At 43.8% G+C, this 18479-nt stretch overlaps 1 protein-coding gene across 1 annotated transcript; it reads left to right on the top strand.

Annotated features, from left to right (window-relative positions):
* Window positions 1–15069: 15069 nt before the first annotated feature.
* Window positions 15070–16646, top strand: LOC138643319 (uncharacterized). Its single transcript, XM_069732248.1, has 2 exons — window positions 15070–15425; window positions 15764–16646. Exons 1-2 carry the CDS (start codon window positions 15070–15072, stop codon window positions 16644–16646), a joined length of 1239 nt encoding a protein of 412 aa, XP_069588349.1.
* Window positions 16647–18479: the final 1833 nt, after the last annotated feature.

The raw sequence follows: 18479 nt of genomic DNA, 5'->3' as shown, positions 1-18479 counted from the left end.
TCACGCGGCACTGTTAGTCAAATGAAAAGTTACCACCATCCTCCCAAGGCCAGGACCAAGAAAAGGCTTTGACCGTCGCAATTGTAAGAAAAATTTTATCGGCTACCCATGACTGTTATATTGAAAAATATAAGGATTGGTACAAGTCTTCAGTAAAGTTCATCTTTCAAGTTTGCACGAGACCCCGGTGTATGCTTCTTTCGTCTGCAGCCTCATCCCTTGCAGGCATCAACATAACTCACAGTCTTATATATCCGTTGTCTCCCCTTTATAATTGCCACCGAACCTAGGGATTGTTAGAGCCATCGGAGTCACCGTGACTGAACCATCCTCCGAGATATTAGGCCCTGCCTCTCACAAGGTGGTGCGTCAGTAGCATAAGGTATGCATCAATAAATCAAGGGTTAATTACCCATATTGTGTCTCCTCTTGTTCATGATGTGACCACAAACCAGACGCGCGTTTCACAAGCATAAACACTCACTTCCTAAAGGGGCGTGGTCTAAATCGCAAACTCACTGATCTTAAGTAGCCAGCTGATCTGATCACAAGGTCGGATGCAGCCAATAACAAGTCATGTCTTTACAATGCACTGATCCTTGCTCTGAAAACTCCTTAACCCATATACTGCAGCTGAGGGATAAGGTCGGCACCAAACCCTACACCACCCAGCAAAACAGACATGGGGATAAGGAGGGGACAGAAGCAAGGAGTCCCAATGCAATGCAACAAAATGTCCATGGATCGAGGCCAAACATGTTCAAAAAGTGCATTTTTAAAATAAAAAATTATATACAATGAATAATACATATATAAAAAATGATAGATGAATAAACAAAGTGCATGTGTAACAAACATAGTAAATTTATTATAGTCCAGCATATATTGTGCATATTTCTTTTTTTAACAATACAATTTTATAGTATATAAATACTCAAATAACATTGTGATCATTACAAAATGCATATTAATGGAAGCATATTTGTGCATAATTATAAATTACACAACAATATTGCAACATATAAATATTTAAAATGTGATACAAAGATTACTAAGCCTATTATGATTAATTGTGCCAGACTTGACGGTGTAGTGACTTGCAAGTGAAAAAAGTGTATCCACAGATCATCCTTGTTGTCCAATTCCATCATGGATCACATATAAAACTAAAAGTCAGAAGACAAACGTGTTAAAAAACATAAAATATTAAAACATAAAAAAGAGATCAACCAAAAGGTGGTAAGAATATATCTGGAAAAGGGGCCCGCACCATGCATTTAAAGATACCGAGGCACAAGAATTACAAAAAGGAAGAGTAGCCCATACGCTCATTTGACCCCTTGGGCACCATAGAATCTAGAACAAAAATCCACCTACATTCTTTTTGCGCTAACAAGCGGTGGATATCACCACCGTGAATGCCACATTGCACATTCTCAATACCTTTTACAAAAAATTGTTTGGGATCACAATTGTGAAATTGATGAAAATGTCTAGGCAGTGTTTTTAATTGAGAAACATCCGTTTCTGTTTTCGCTGCCATAATATCCTGAACATGTTCTTGTGTTCTAGTAACAAGACACCTAGATGTTAACCAAATATAGGTTTTGGGTCATGTGGAAGTGGTATAATAAATCACTTGAGTCGTATTGCATGTTATTATATATTTATTACAAAACTGTTTTTTGCCATCAGTAGATTCGAATGTTGAAGAATGAACAATATTCACACATGTAATACAGTTCCCACAAGGGAAACATCCTTTAACTGGTCCATGGGTGCCAAAAGTGTTTTTTTCTTTGATCAATTTAGGAACATAATGATCACTCATCAAGATCTCTCCTATGTTTTTACTTCGTCTTGAGGTCATAAGGGGAACATCAGTAATACATTTGGCTAGGGTTGGATCCTTTTTTAAGTATATCCCAATGCTTCTGTAAACATGCACGCATTGTAGGCCACACACCATTGTATGTGGAGATATACCGGATTTTATCCTCCACCAATTTTTTTTGGCCCTAGGACTCAATAGATCATCCCAAGAACATCTTTTAGCCCTATTGTACCTGGCCTTGATGCCTCTATGTGAATACCCTCTTGCCCAAAGTCTATCACGGAGATCTTTAGCTTGTAGATCAAATTTTGATTTGGTTGAGCAGATCTGCCTCATCCTGAGAAATTGACCAGCAGGAATGGCCTTGATCGTGCTGTAAGAATGATTTGATTTTGCATGGAGCAACGAATTAGTTGAAGTTGGTTTCCTGTGTACATCAGTTTGCAAAAAAAAGATTCTGATCCACTTGGATTTTAATGTCCAAGATATCAACAGAAGAACCACTCATAACATATGAAAGTTTGATATTATAATTGCTAGAGTTCAACTGCTGCATGAAATTGTGGAGTTGTGATTCAGATCCTTGCCAGATGATGAACAAGTCATCGATATAACGTAACCAGCACTGCACATGGTCTGTGCCCTGCATACCCTCCCTGCCAAACACCCCTGCTCCCAGAATCCTAGGAAGAAGTTGGCAAAAGAGGGCACACATGCCACGCCCATGGCAGTGCCACATTTCTGTAAATAAAAAATGTTTTTAAATACAAATTTTTTTTTTGCCAGAATAAAATTTAAAAGTTCTGTAACAAGATCACATAGAAGGCTACCCAAGTTGCTGGTTCCCAGGAAGAAGTGGACTGCCTCCAAACCATCCTTATGTCGTATACATGTGTATAATGCCTCGATATCGGCAGTCACTAAAATCATATCTGATTCCAATTGAATGCCATTAATTCTGGTAAGGACATCGGAAGTGTATCTGGAGTAGGAGCGGAGCGACTCCGCCAAGGGTTTGAGATAGTAATCAATGAATTTGCATACTGGATCGCATAACCCTCCCACGCTAGATACAATTGGACGTCCAGGAGGACAAACGGAGTCCTTATGCACCTTCGGAATGAAATATAGGGTAGGGACCCTTGGATACTTTGTTAGAAGGCCATCAACAATTTTCTTAGGAACAATACCCCTCTCAAAAGCCACAGTTAGAATTTCCCCAAGTTCAGATTGAAAAACATTAAGAGGATTAGAATCCAACTTTTGATAAGTGTCAGTATCCTTCAGATGTCTGCTAGCCTCACGTTCATACATAATTGTCGGCCACAGAACCACATATACCCCCTTGTCAGCTGGTTTGATGACAATGTCATCCAATGATCTTAATTCCTGCAAAGCTTTCCATTTTTTGCTGTTAAATTGTCAAATTTACGTCTCGTTGTAATTTGTTGAAAATCTTGTACAAGGAGACGTGTAAAAATATTAACGGCAGGAACGAATGACAAGGGGGGGAAATTTTGTGGATCTGAGGCAGAGATAATGTGGAAACTCACTTGCACGTTCAGGAGTCTGTTCCTGTATGAGGTTCTCGAGAGCCCTCAATGCCTCCTGCTCTATAGAACCAGTTGCAAACGACTGCATGCTGTCTTAGGTCATAAGTTTTTTCACAATTAATTTCCTCAAAAAGAGCAAAAGGTATTTGGTAGCTGTAAATGGATCAAAATTATTAGTAGGTGAAAATGTCAATCCTCTTTGAAGTATCTCTAAGTGTGCCTGAGATAAAATATGAGTTGATAAATTAATTACCTCAGATCCATATTTTCCTTTCTTATCATTAGTATCAATCAAGGATTTCCATTTCTGGTATTCATCCTTTTCTGACGAAAACCCATATCAGATGTTTTTGATTTGGATCTAGATGACTCCTCACTCAAGGCTATAGAGACAGTGGAGGCAGATCGAACACGCGAGGACCCTCTATGCTGATGACGCCTCCTATTCCATCGATACATATAGTTGGACTGTGATGATCCTTAATATGAAGTTGGAATTTCTTTTGCTTTAACTTCACAGATATTTTTTCCCATTTTGAAAATTCCACTTCCAATTCCTTATTGAGGATAATCAAAGCTTCATTAGATAAATCCTGTTTTAATTTAACTTGTATATCCTCAATGTCTCTATCCAAATCATTTAACCCCTTCCCGACCTGTGACACAGCGTATGCGTCATGAAAGTCGGTGCCAATCCGACCTGTGACGCATATGCTGTGTCACAGAAAGATCGCGTCCCTGCAGGCCGGGTGAAAGGGTTAACTCCAATTTCACCCGATCTGCAGGGACAGGGGGAGTGGTAGTTTAGCCCAGGGGGGTGGCTTCACCCCCCAGTGGCTTCGATCGCTCTGATTGGCAGTTTCACTTTCAACAGCCAATCAGAGCGATTTGTAATATTTCACCTAAAAAACTGGTGAAATATTACAATCCAGCCATGGCCGATGCTGCAATATCATCGGCCATGGCTGGAAACACTTATGTGCACCCACCCCACCCCACCGATCTCCCCCCCAGCCCCCCGATCTGTGGTCCGCTCCCCTCTGTCCTGTGCTCCGCTCCCCCGTCCTCCTGTCTGCTCCCCCCGTGCTCCAATCACACCCCCCGTGCTCCAATCAAACCCCCCCGCACTCCGATCACCCCCCCCGCACAGCGATCCCCCCCGTGCTCCGATTCCCCCCCCGTGCTCCGATTCCCCCCCCCGTGCTCCGATCCACCCCCCTGCACAGCGATCCCCCACCCCGTGCTCCAATCCACCCCCCCCGTGTTCCGATCCACCCCCCCATGCTCCGATCCACCCCCCCCCCGTGCTCCGACGCTCCATCCGTGCCCTGATCTCCCCCCCCTTATACTTACCTCCCGGGATCCGTCCGTCTTCTTTCCTGGGCGCCGCCATCTTCCAAAATGGCGGGCGCATGTGCAGTGCGCCCGCCGAATCTGCCGGCCGGCAGATTCATTCCAAAGTGAGTTTTGATCACTGAGATATAACCTATCTCAGTGATCAAAATAAAAAAAAAATAGTAAATGACCCCCCCCCCCCTTTGTCACCCCCATAGGTAGGGACAATAAAAAAATAAAGAATTTTTTTTTTTTTTTTTACACTAAGGTTAGAATAGGGTTAGGGTTAGGGGTAGGGGTAGGGTTAGGGGTAGGGTTAGGGCTAGGGTTAGGGCTAGGGTTAGGGCTAGGGTTAGGGTTAGGGTTTCGGTATGTGCACACATATTCTGTTCCTCTGCGGATTTTTCCGCTGCGGATTTGATAAATCCGCAGTGCTAAACCGCTGTGGATTTATCGCGGATTTACCGCGGTTTTTCTGCGCATTTCACTGCGGTTTTACAACTGCGATTTTCTATTGGAGCAGTTGTAAAACCGCTGCGGAATCCGCAGAAAGAAGTGACATGCTGTGGAATGTAAACCGCTGCGTTTCCGTGCAGTTTTTCCGCAGCATGTGTACAGCGATTTTTGTTTCCCATAGGTTTACATTGAACTGTAAACTCATGGGAAACTGCTGCGGATCTGCAGCGTTTTCCGCAGCGTGTGCACATACCTTTAGAATTAGGCTATGTGCACACGGTGCAGATTTTGCTGCGGATCTGCAGCGGATTGGCCGCTGCGGATTCGCAGCAGTGTTCCATCAGGTTTGCAGTTCCATGTAAACATATGGAAAACCAAATCCGCTGTGCCCATGGTGCGGAAAATACCACGCGGAAACGCTGCGTTGTATTTTCCGCAGCATGTCAATTCTTTGTGCGGATTCCGCGGCGTTTTACACCTGTTCCTCAATAGGAATCCACAGGTGAAATCTGCACAAAAAACACTGGAAATCCATGGTAAATCCGCAGGTAAAACGCAGTGCCCTTTACCCGCGGATTTTTCAAAAATGATGCTGAAAAATCTCACACGAATCCGCAACGTGGGCACATAGCCTTAGGGTTAGTGTTGAAATTAGGGTTGTGGTTAGGGGTGTGTTGGGGTTAGGGGTGTGATTAGGGTTATGGCTACAGTTGGGATTAGGGTTAGGGGTGTGTTGGGGTTAGTGTTGGAGGTAGAATTGAGGGGTTTCCACTGTTTAGGCACATCAGGGGTCTCCAAACGCAACATGGCGCCACCATTGATTCCAGCCAATCTTGTATTCATAAAGTCAAATGGTGCTCCCTCAATTCCGAGCCCCGACGTGCGCCCAAACAGTGGTTTACCCCCACATATGGGGTACCAGCATACTCAGGACAAACTGCGCAACAATTACTGGGGTCCAATTTCTCCTGTTACCCTTGTGAAAATAAAAAAATGCTTGCTAAAACATCATTTTTGAGGAAAGAAAAATTATTTTTTATTTTCACGGCTCTGCGTTGTAAACGTCTGTGAAACACTTGGGAGTTCAAAGTGCTCACCACATATCTAGATAAGTTCCTTGCGGGGTCTAGTTTCCAAAATGGGGTCACTTGTGGGGGTTTCTACTGTTTAGGCACATCAGGGGCTCTGCAAATGCAACGTGACGTCCGCAGACCATTCCATCAAAGTCTGCATTTCAAAAGTCACTACTTCCCTTCTGAGCCCCGACGTGTGCCCAAACAGTGGTTTACCCCCACACATGGGGTATCAGCGTACTCAGGACAAACTGGACAACAACTTTTGTGGTCCAATTTCTCCTGTAACCCTTGGGAAAATAAAAAATTCTGGGCTAAATAATTATTTTTGAGGAAAGAAAACGTATTTATTATTTTCACTGCTCTGTGTTATGAACTTCTGTGAAGCACTTGGGGGTTCAAAGTGCTCACCTCACATCTAGATAAGTTCCTTTCGGGGTCTAGTTTCCAAAATGGGGTCACTTGTGGGGGGTTTCTACTGTTTAGCCACATCAGGGGCTCTGCAAACGCAACGTGACGCCCGCAGAGCATTCCATCAAAGTCTGCATTTCAAAACGTCTCTACTTCACTTCCGAGCCCCAGCATGTGCCTAAACAGTGGTTTACCCCCACATATGGGGTATCAGCGTACTCAGGAGAAACTGTACAACAACTTTTGGGGTCAAATTTCTCCTGTTACCCTTGGGAAAATAAAAAAAAGCGGGCTAAAAAATCATTTTTGAGAAAATAATTTTTTTTTTTAATTTTCATGGCTCTGCGTTATAAACTTCTGTGAAGCACTTGAGGGTTCAAAGTGCTCACCACACATCTAGATTAGTTCCTTTGGGGGTCTAGTTTCCAAAATGGGGTCATTTGTGGGGGATCTCCAATGTTTAGGCACACAGGGGCTCTCCAAACGCGACATGGTGTCCGCTAATGATTGGAGCTAATTTTCCATTTAAAAAGCCAAATGGCGTGCCTTCCCTTCTGAGCCCTGCCGTGCGCCCAAACAGTGGTTTACCCCCACATATGGGGTATCTGCGTACTCAGGACAAACTGGACAACAACATTTGTGGTCCAATTTCTCCTATTACCAATGGCAAAATAGGAAATTCCAGGCTAAAAAATCATTTTTGAGAAAAGAAAAATTATTTTTTATTTTCATGGCTCTGCATTATAAACTTCTGTGAAGCACCTGGGGGTTTAAAGTGCTCAGTATGCATCTAGATAAGTTCCTTGGGGGGTCTAGTTTCCAAAATGGGGTCACTTGTGGGGGAGCTCCAATGCATAGGCACACAGGGGCTCTCCAAACGCGACATGGTGTCCGCTAACAATTGGAGCTAATTTTTCATTCAAAAAGTCAAAAGGCGCGCCTTCCCTTCCGAGCCCTGCCGTGTGCCCAAACAGTGATTTACCCCCACATATGAGGTATCAGTGTACTCGGGAGAAATTGCTCAACAAATTTTAGGATCCATTTTATCCTATTGCCCATGTGAAAATGAAAAAATTGAGGCGAAAATAAATTTTTTGTGAAAAAAAAGTACTTTTTCATTTTTACGGATCAATTTGTGAAGCACCTGAGGGTTTAAAGTGCTCACTAGGCATCTAGATAAGTTCCTTGGGGGGTCCAGTTTCCAAAATGGGGTCACTTGTGGGGGAGCTCCAATGTTTAGGCACACAGGGTCTCTCCAAATGCGACATGGTGTCCGCTAACGATGGAGCTAATTTTTCATTCAAAAAGTCAAAAGGCGCGCCTTCCCTTCCGAGCCCTGCCGTGTGCCCAAACAGTGGTTTACCCCCACATATGAGGTATCAGTGTACTCGGGAGAAATTGCTCAACAAATTTTAGGATCCATTTTATCCTGTTGTCCATGTGAAAATGAAAAAATTGAGGCTAAAAGAATTTTTTTGTGAAAAAAAAAGTACTTTTTCATTTTTACGGATCAATTTGTGAAGCACCTGGGGGTTTAAAGGGCTCACTATGCATGTAGATAAGTTCCTTGGGGTGTCTAGTTTCCAAAATGGGGTCACTTGTGGGGGAGCTCCAATTTTTAGGCACACGGGGGCTCTCCAAACGTGACATGGTGTCCGCTAAAGAGTGCAGCCAATTTTTCATTCAAAAAGTCAAATGGCGCTCCTTCCCTTCCAAGCCCTGCCGTGCGCCCAAACAGTGGTTTACCCCCACATATGAGTTATCAGCGTACTCAGGACAAATTGCACAACAACTTTCGTGGTTCAGTTTCTCCTTTTACCATTGAGAAAATAAAAAAATTGTTGCTGAAAGATCATTTTTGTGACTAAAAAGTTAAATGTTCATTTTTTCCTTCCATGTTGCTTCTGCTGCTGTGAAGCACCTGAAGGGTTAATAAACTTCTTGAATGTGGTTTTGTGCACCTTGAGGGGTGCAGTTTTTAGAATGGTGTCACTTTTGGGTATTTTCAGCCATATAGACCCCTCAAACTGACTTCAAATGTGAGGTGGTCCCTCAAAAAAATGGTTTTGTAAATTTCGTTGTAAAAATGAGAAATCGCTGGTCAAATTTTAACCCTTATAACTTCCTAGCAAAAAAAAATTTTGTTTCCAAAATTGTGCTGATGTAAAGTATACATGTGGGAAATGTTATTTATTAACTATTTTGTGTCACATAACTCTCTGGTTTAACAGAATAAAAATTCAAAATGTGAAAATTGCGAAATTTTCAAAATTTTCGCCAAATTTCCGTTTTTATCACAAATAAACACAGAATTTATTGACCTAAATTTACCACTAACATGAAGCCCAATATGTCACGAAAAAACAATCTCAGAACCGCTAGGATCCATTGAAGCGTTCCTGAGTTATTACCTCATAAAGGGACACTGGTCAGAATTGCAAAAAACGGCAAGGTCTTTAAGGTCAAAATAGGCTGGGTCATGAAGGGGTTAAAGATGTCTGATTCATTTGTGCCAATAATCCCATAAATCCCCTGGAACAAGCATTGGCCAAATCCTCCCATTTTTGACAGAAAACAATATCCTCAACATCAAATGACGGGAACACTTGAACTCGAAGTCCCCTGGGAATGAGACCCCTCTCCAGATATTTATTTAAAAAAGCACACTTCCACCAAGTGCGTGTGCACTTATGCAATAAATTAATTTAATTTCTTAATAAGTTCTTGCGTATCTTTACCACCTCCAGAAGATGATATTTTAGGATCATCACTAAAAACATCTTTTAGTTGAGAAAGCCACGTCTGTTCACAGGCTTTATAGAACTGGGTTTTACAGCTGTGAAAAACACAGAGAGACAACTGATTATATAGGTCACCAGTATATACAGTATATACAATCAAAGATATCAAAAGATACAGACTCAAAGAGATCAATTAACCCCTTAGCGACCGCCGATACGCCTTTTAACGGCGGCCGCTAAGGGTACTTAAACCACAGCGCCGTTAATTAACGGCGCTGTGGAAAAAGTCCATAGCGCCCCCCAGAGGCCGATTTTCTCCGGGGTCTCGGCTGCCGAGGGTAGCCGAGACCCCAGAGAACATGATTCGGGGGGGTTTTAACCCACCCCGCATTTGCGATCGCCGGTAATTAACCGTTTACCGGCGATCGCAAAAAAAAAAAAAAAAGCGATCTCTTTTTAATTTCTCTGTCCTCCGATGTGATCGCACATCGGAGGACAGAGAAAAGGGGTCCCAGGTGGCCCCCCAATACTCACCTAGCTCCCCCGATGCTCCTCGTGTCTCCCGGTGGGCGCCGCCATCTTCAAAATGGCGGGCGCATTCGCAGTGCGCCCGCCGGCCGGCACCGGGAGAATCTTTGGGGTCTCGGCTGCCGGGGGTAGCCGAGACCCCAAAGAGCACGATCGGGGTCGGTATTACCGCACATCAGAGGACAGAGAAATAGGGGGATTCGGGGACCCTAGCATACTCACCTAGGTCCCTGGATCCTCTTGCTGCTCCTCCTGGCCGCCGGCAGCAGAACATGGCGGACGCATGCCCAGTGCACCCGCCATCTGTCTCCATCTGCCGGCCGGCAGGAGAACAGCAGTTGGGGCTAAAATTAGGGTTAGGGTTAGGGGTAGGGTTAGGGGTAGGGTTAGGGGTAGGGGTAGGGGTAGGGGTAGGGGTAGGGTTAGGTTAGGGGTAGGGTTAGGGGTAGGGTTAGGTTAGGGGTAGGGTTAGGGTTAGGTTAGGGTTAGGGGTAGGGTTAGGGTTAGGGTTAGGGGTAGGGTTAGGGGTAGGGGTAGGGTTAGGGGTAGGGTTAGGGGTAGGGGTAGGGTTAGGTTAGGGGTAGGGTTAGGTTAGGGTTAGGGTTAGGTTAGGGTTAGGTTAGGGGTAGGGTTAGGTTAGGGTTAGGGGTAGGGTTAGGGGTAGGGTTAGGTTAGGGGTAGGGCTAGGGTTAGGGCTAGGGTTGGGGCTAAATTTAGGGTTAGGGTTGGGGCTAAATTTAGGGTTAGGGTTGGGGCTAAATTTAGGGTTAGGGTTGGGGCTAAACTTAGGGTTAGGCTTCTTTCACACTTACGTCGGTACGGGGCCGTCGCAATGCGTCGGCCCGACATACCGACGCACGTTGTGAAAATTGTGCACAACGTGGGCAGCAGCTGTAGTTTTTCAACACATCCGCTGCCCAATCTATGTCCTGGGGAGGAGGGGGCGGAGTTACGGCCACGCATGCGCGGTCAGAAATGGCGGATGCGACGTACAAAAAAACGTTTCATTGAACTTTTTTTGTGCCGACGCTCCGCCAAAACACAACTGATCCAGTGCACGACGGACGCGACGTGTGGCCATCCGTCACGATCCGTCGGCAATACAAGTCTATGGGCAAAAAACGCATCCTGCGGGCACATTTACAGGATCCGTTTCTTGTCCAAAACGACGGATTGCGACGGAATGCCAAACGACGCAAGTGTGAAAGTAGCCCTAGGGTTAGGGTTGGGGCTAAAGTTAGGGCTAGGGTTGGGGCTAAAGTTAGGGTTAGAGCTGGGATTAGGGTTAGGGTTTGGATTAGGGTTCGTATTAGGGTTAGGGTTGGCATTAGGGTTACGCTTGGGATTAGGGTTAGGTTTGGGATTAGGGTTAAGGTTAGGGTTGTGATTAGGGGTGTATTGGGATTAGGGTTAGGTTTGAGGTTAGGGTTGAGATTAGGATTAGGGGTGTGTTGGATTTAGGGTTTTGATTAGGGTTATGGTTAGGGTTGACATTAGGGTTGTTTTGGGGTAAGGGTTGTGATTATGGTTAGGGTTAGTGATTAGGATTATGGATGAGGTTGGGATTAGGGTTAGGGGTGTGTTGGGGTTAGGGTTGGAGCTAGAATTGGGGGGTTTCCACTGTTTAGGTACATCAGGGGGTCTCCAAATACAACAGCCAATTTTGCGCTCAAAAAGTCAAATGGTGCTCCCTCCCTTCTGAGCTCTGCCGTGCGCCCAAACAGTGTGTTACCCCCACATATGGGGCATCAGCGTACTCGGGATAAATTGGACAACAACTTCTGGGGTCCAATTTCTCTTGTTACCCTTGTGAAAATAAAAACTTGGGGGCTACAAAATCTTTTTTGTGAAAAAAATAATATTTTTTATTTTCACGACTCTGCATTCTAAACTTCTGTGAAGCACTTGGGCATTCAAAGATCTCACCACACATCTAGATAAGTTCCTTGGGGGGTCTAGTTTCCAAAATGGGGTCACTTGTGGGGGGTTACTACAGTTTAGGTACATCAGGGGCTCTGCAATCGCAACATAATGCCCACAGACCATTCTATCAAAGTCTGCATTCCAAAAAGGCGCTCCTTCCCTTCCGAGCTCTGCCGTGCGCCCAAACAGTGGTTTACCCCCACATATGGCGCATCAGCGTACTCGGGATAAATTGGACAACAACTATTGCAGTCCAATTTCTCCTGTTACCCTTGTGAAAATAAAAACTTGGGGGCTACAATATCTTTTTTGTGGAAAAAAAAATATTTTTTATTTTCACGACTCTGCATTCTAAACTTCTGTGAAGCACTTGGGCATTCAAAGTTCTCACCACACATCTAGATAAGTTCCTTGGGGGGTCTAGTTTCCAAAATGGGGTCACTTGTGGAGGGTTTCTACTGGTTAGGTACATCAGGGGCTCTGCAAACGCAACATAATACCCGCAGACCATTCTATCAAAGTCTGCATTCCAAAACGGCGCTCCTTCCTTCCGAGCTCTGCCGTGCGCCCAAACAGTGGTTTACCCCCACATATGGGGTACCAGCATACTCAGGACAAATTGGACAACAACTTTTGGGGTCCAATTTGTCTTGTTACCCTTGTGAAAATAAAAATTTGGTGGCTAAAAAATCTTTTTTGTGGAAAAAAAAAATATTTTTTATTTTCACGGCTCTGCATTATAAACTTCTGTGAAGCACTTGGGCATTCAAGGTTCTCACCACACATCTAGATAAGTTCCATGGGGGGTCTAGTTTCCAAAATGGAGTCACTTGTGGGGGATTTCTACTGTTTAGGCACATCAGGGGCTCTCCAAACGTGACATGGCGTCCGATCTCAATTCCAGCCAATTCTACATTGAAAAAGTAAAACAGCACTCTTTCTCTTCCAAGCTCTGCGGTGCGCCCAAACAGTGGTTTACCCCCACATATTGGGTATCGACGTACTCAGGAGAAATTGCACAACAACTTTAGTGGTCTAATTTCTCCTGTTACCCTTGTGAAAATAAAAATTTGTGGGCAAAAAGATCATTTTTGTAGAAAAAATGCAATTTTATTTTTCACGGCTCTACGTTATAAACTTCTGTGAAGCACATGGGGGTTCAAAGTGCTCGCCACACATCTAGATAAGTTCCTTAAGGGGTCTAGTTTCCAAAATGGTGTCACTTGTGGGGGGTTTCCACTGTTTAGGCACATCAGGGGCTCTCCAAACGCGACATGGCGTCCAATCTCAATTCCAGCCAATTCTACATTGAAAAAGTAAAACGGCTCTCCTTCTCTTCCAAGCTCTGCGGTGCGCCCTAACAGTTGTTTACCCCCACATATTGGGTATCAGCGTACTCAGGAGAAATTGCTCAACAACTTTTGTGGTCTAATTTCTCCTGTTACCCTTGTGAAAATAAGAATTTGTGGGCGAAAAGATCATTTTTGTGTAAACAAAAGCGATTTTTTATTTTCACGGCTCTACGTTATAAACTTCTGTGAAGCACTTGGGGGTTCAAAGTGCTCACCACACATCTAGATAAGTTCCTTAAGGGGTCTAGTTTCCAAAATGGTGTCACTTGTGGGGAGTTTCCACTGTTTAGGTACATCAGGGGCTCTCTAAATGTGACATGGCGTCCGATCTCAATTTCAGCCAATTCTGCATTTAAAAAGTCAAACGGCTCTCCTTCACTTCCAAGCTTTGCGGTGCGCCCAAACAGTGGTTTACCCCCACATATGGGGTATTGGCGTATTCAGGAGAAATTGCATAACAAAATTTATGGTTACATTTCTGTTTTTACACTTGTGAAAATAAAAAAAATGGTTCTGAATTAAGATGTTTGCAAAAAAAAGTTAAATGTTCATTTTTTCCTTCCACATTGTTTCAGTTCCTGTGAAGCACGTAAAGGGTTAATAAACTTCTTGAATGTGGTTTTGAGAACCTTGAGGGGTGTAGTTTTTAGAATGGTGTCACACTTCGTTATTTTCTTTCATATAGACCCCTCAAAATGACTTCAAATGTGATGTGGTCCCTAAAAAAAAATGGTGTTGTAAAAATGAGAAATTGCTGGTCAACTTTTAACCCTTATAACTCCCCAACAAAAAAAAATTTTGTTTCCAAAATTGTGCGGATGTAAAGTAGACATGTGGGAAATGTTATTTATTAACTATTTTTCATGACATATCTCTCTGATTTAAGGGCATAAATATACAAAATTTGAAAATTGCAAAATGTTAAAAATTTTCGCCATATTTCCATTTTTTTCATAAATAATCGCAAGTAATATCGAAGAAATGTTACCACTAACATGAAGTACAATATGTCACGAAAAAACAATCTCAGAATCAGCGGGATCCGTTGAAGCGTTCCAGAGTTATAACCTCATAAAGTGACAGTGGTCAGAATTGCAATAATTGGCCTGGTCATTAAGTACCAAATTGGCTCTGTCACTAAGGGGTTAAATATGAGGAAAACTTGAGTCTTAATGTATCTCAAAATATAAATAATTTATTAAGGGTAGATATTTACCACATAGACTAAATAAATACATATAGTAGGATATGATAAAATAGTGTAATCCCCAAAAAAGGAGTAACAGTCACAGGGTGGATCAGGACAACATATTATGCTAAATAATTACATATACGTGTAGAAAGCAATGCACATAAGCAATGTAACTTAAACAGGTAGGACAATCAATTAGTCACTTGTTTGTACCAAGATGAATCAGTTCCACCTATAACTATTGCCATGTTTAGCGCTAGCATGTATTACTAAAAACCATTTCAATGTATCAGACATAACTAACATAAGGTATGCATCAATAAATCAAGGGTAAGGCTACTTTCACACTAGCGTTTTTCTCCGGGCGTCGAAAAGCGTCGTTGCGACGCATTGACGGATGCGTTGTAAAGACAGGAAAACGGATACAACGCTTCCATTTTTTCAACGCATGCGTCGGCGATACGCTAGACGGTTCCGTTGAAAAACTGGATTCATTGTATCCGTTGTTTCCATTTTTTCCGTCCGTTTCATCTGTTTTTAAGACGGATGCGTTTTGAACACCTACAGGGGGGATTGTCCATGTAGGTGATTGGCTACTGGAAAATATGGGAAAGTGTATATAGACAGTTTGTACAGCCCATCTTTGAAAGGGTTTAGAGAAAGTGGCAGAGATGAAAGGAGTGCTTGGGACGCTTGCGAGCGTGGTTACCGATGTGATTTTTGAAACCAATCGCCTGGATATCATGGTTCGGGATCAGGAGGCGGCAGCAGAAAGACGGTGGATGCGTCACCATCGACGTCGCAGACTATGGATTCATCCCATTAACGCACTGCGGATGACCCGTGGTGTCTATTCTACCCTGTACATGGAGTTACGGCAGAACCCGGAGAAATTCTATAATTATCTTCGGATGAGGCAGGACCACTTTGATGTGTTGCTTGAAAAAGTCGTGGATGACATCCAAAGGCAGGACACCCGCATGAGGTCTGCCATAACACCGGCAGAGCGGCTGACGGTGACCCTGTGGTAAGTAAATTTTTGGGGAACCAAATTGCTCATATGTAATGCCATGCCAGCATATTTTACCGAATAGAAAACAACATACTATGGTCCCCAAAATATGGCGCTGTACACAGCGTTGCATTTTCTGGACCATGTAAATATTTACCGTGTATGGGCCCATGTATGCCGAGATATAAAAATTTTGATGTTTTTATGCCCACAGCAACATCCTGACCCCACAAAAAAGTGTCAGTTGTAATTTTGTTTCATAAAAATACAGATATTTCTTTAAATTGCTTTCAAATGACATTTTTTTACCTGTCTTCACAATCTTTTCTAACTATTCTTTTGCTTTTTCACAGCTTCTTGGCTATCGGAGAATCTCTAACGTCACTACACTACCAGTTTCGACTTGGAATATCGACCATTTCCGGAATTGTGAAAGTGACCTGCCTGGCGATATGGGATGCCTTGCACACGGAGTACATTCCAGAACCAACAAGGGACATCTGGCTGCAGAGTGCAGAACATTTTGAAAAAGTGTGCAATTTCCCTAATTGCTTGGGGGCAATCGACGGAAAACACATCCGTATAGCAAAACCGTCAGGAACAGGCTCTGAGTACTACAGCTACAAAAAGTACTTTTCTATCGTACTCATGGCCATAGCGGATGCCCACTGCAAATTTCTGGCTGTGGACATTGGCGCCTATGGACGGTCCAACGACTCCCAAGTGTTCAAAACGTCACTGATGGGCCGTTGTTTGTATGGCGATACATACGACTTTCCACCTGCCAGACCACTCCCAGGAACAACAGGACCACCTATGCCGTATGTCTGTGTGGGTGATGATGCCTTTCAGTTGTCTCCACACCTCCTCAAGCCGTACTCAAGCCGAAACTTGACCAGAACCCAAAAATTTTTTAATTATCGCTTAACTAGAGCACGTAGAGTGGTGGAGTGTGCATTCGGCATTCTTACAGCAAAGTGGCGCGTACTTCTCACCGCCATTTCTCTGCACATACGAACTGTGGATGAGGTTGTGAAGGCCTGCGTGGTCCTCCATAACTATGTACTTTCCAAGGAGCCCGTTTCCGTGGATGATGAGGATTTGGAGACCACCCTGTGGAATTACCAAAGCAGCTCTGTACGTTCTGCCGGTTCTGTAACCAGAATGAGGGACGACTTTGCCGAGTATTTTGTTTCACCTGTGGGTATGGTGCCCTGGCAAGATAACATTGTGTGAACTTTAATTTCAGTTCTTGTTGAATTTACCACCAACTTCAAGTAGAATACACTTTTGTATATGCGGTGTAATAAACCCAATGTTTATACGTCCACACGTGCGGTGTGTTTTTATTTTCAATTATTAACATACCAAATGAATCAACCATAACCAAATTTTTTTTTTTTAAACCAAACAAAAATTTATTTAAAAACGTAAGTTAACAAACATTGTCAAACTTTAGAGTAGAGTTTGGTAGAAATAGTGTACATTTTTTTTTTTTATTTATTTGTACATTCTCAATTTTTTTGAGTATTTTTTTGGGTGTAACCCATTTTTTTTCTTTTTTTAAACCAAAAAGTAAACAGATGACAGACAAACAAAAACATTTACAAATCTGTAAAATGTGTGGTGGAGATATCACCTGAGGGGCTATCTTGTAGGACCACGTCGATAGGTGAAGACTGTGTTGGTGGGGCGGATTGATGGGGAGAAAATGCTGTAGCCTGAGCTGGGGAGGGTGTTGTAGGGCTAGGGGTAGGAAGAGTAAATGGGGAAGGAAAGCCAGTCGAGGAAAACATTGGGGAACACAATGATCTTGGAGGCCGGAATGGGAATTGGGACTGGGTTTGGTATTGGTACTGGGGTTGGTATTGGGACTGGGGTTGGTATTGGGACTGGGGTTGGTATTGGGACTGCGGTGGGAAATTTGTAGTGCCAGTGTGGGGAGGTGTGGGAGTGTGGGTCATGACCCGCAGTAGAGCAGTATGGCATTCGTGCATTACCTGCATCTGTTGGTCAAGAGATAGCTTTTCCATGCTCCTGAGCATTGATTGGAAAAACAGAATGGCCAGTAATTGACTTACATCTGAATGCAGCCTATCCAAGCGACTGCTGGTTTCAGTGTGGGTTTCACTAATGCGTGCTTGCACCATGCTGAAACCAGCAGTCACTTGCTCTCCCAAAATCTTGAACGAGTTTTGAAAGGATGCATTCAGATGCAAGAACTCAGGAGCATAGCTCCTTTCCGGACCCCTCTGTTGCTGCCGCCACGAATCTAACAGTGGTATAGAGGTGGCAGGATCAGAGGGGTGTGGTAAAGGGAACGCTACCAGCAGATACAAGTACAGAGGGATGCGATGCTGCTCCACTGCTGGTGGTTGTGGATGTGGATGGGGCAGAGGTACCGTAAGGGACAGCTGAGGGGTCAGAGGGATGTGTCCTACCGACGTGGCCCTCGGTGACGGACTCCTGAGAGATCGCTACAGAGGGGTCCGAGGTTGTTGCAGGCGCACGGTGGCTGGAGAAGGTACTGTGAAAAAGCCAAAAAAAACAATTAATATTGATTAGAGACAAAGCCCTGACTGAAACCAAACAAGTTCAATTGGTCATTCGATGGCCTGTTGAATACTTACACTCTTTGCAGCATGCTCTCACGTAGGAAGGACAGGGCCGGCCCATGTTTATATCTAGTCCTTCTTCGGCGTCCTGAGCCACTTGGTGCCTGCATCTCCATGTTGAACTCCCTCTTGTAGCGATCTCTCAGTGACCGCCACCGCTTCCTAACCCTTTCACCTATAAAAGACAAGAATACAATCAAGTAAGTTATAACTAGAGTTGAGCGACCTTGACCTTTTTAGAGTCGAGCCGGGTTTCGCGAAACCCGACTACCTCAAAAGTCGGGTCGAGTGAAATCGGCTGATTATGACGTAAAGTCGGGATCGACCGAAACACGAAACCCAATGCAAGTCAATAGGGCAGCATAGTCGGCAGTGAGTGGGGGCCAGGAAAACACCTAGAGTGCCCATTTTAATGTCAAAACCATCCATTCTTCTTAATGAAGCTTGTCAAGCG

Source organism: Ranitomeya imitator, chromosome 6 (genome assembly GCF_032444005.1).
Source record: "Ranitomeya imitator isolate aRanImi1 chromosome 6, aRanImi1.pri, whole genome shotgun sequence".
Classification (NCBI taxonomy): Eukaryota; Metazoa; Chordata; class Amphibia; order Anura; family Dendrobatidae; genus Ranitomeya; species Ranitomeya imitator.
The sequence above is the reverse complement of the archived record's forward strand: the minus strand, read 5'-3'. Positions and strand labels throughout refer to the sequence as shown.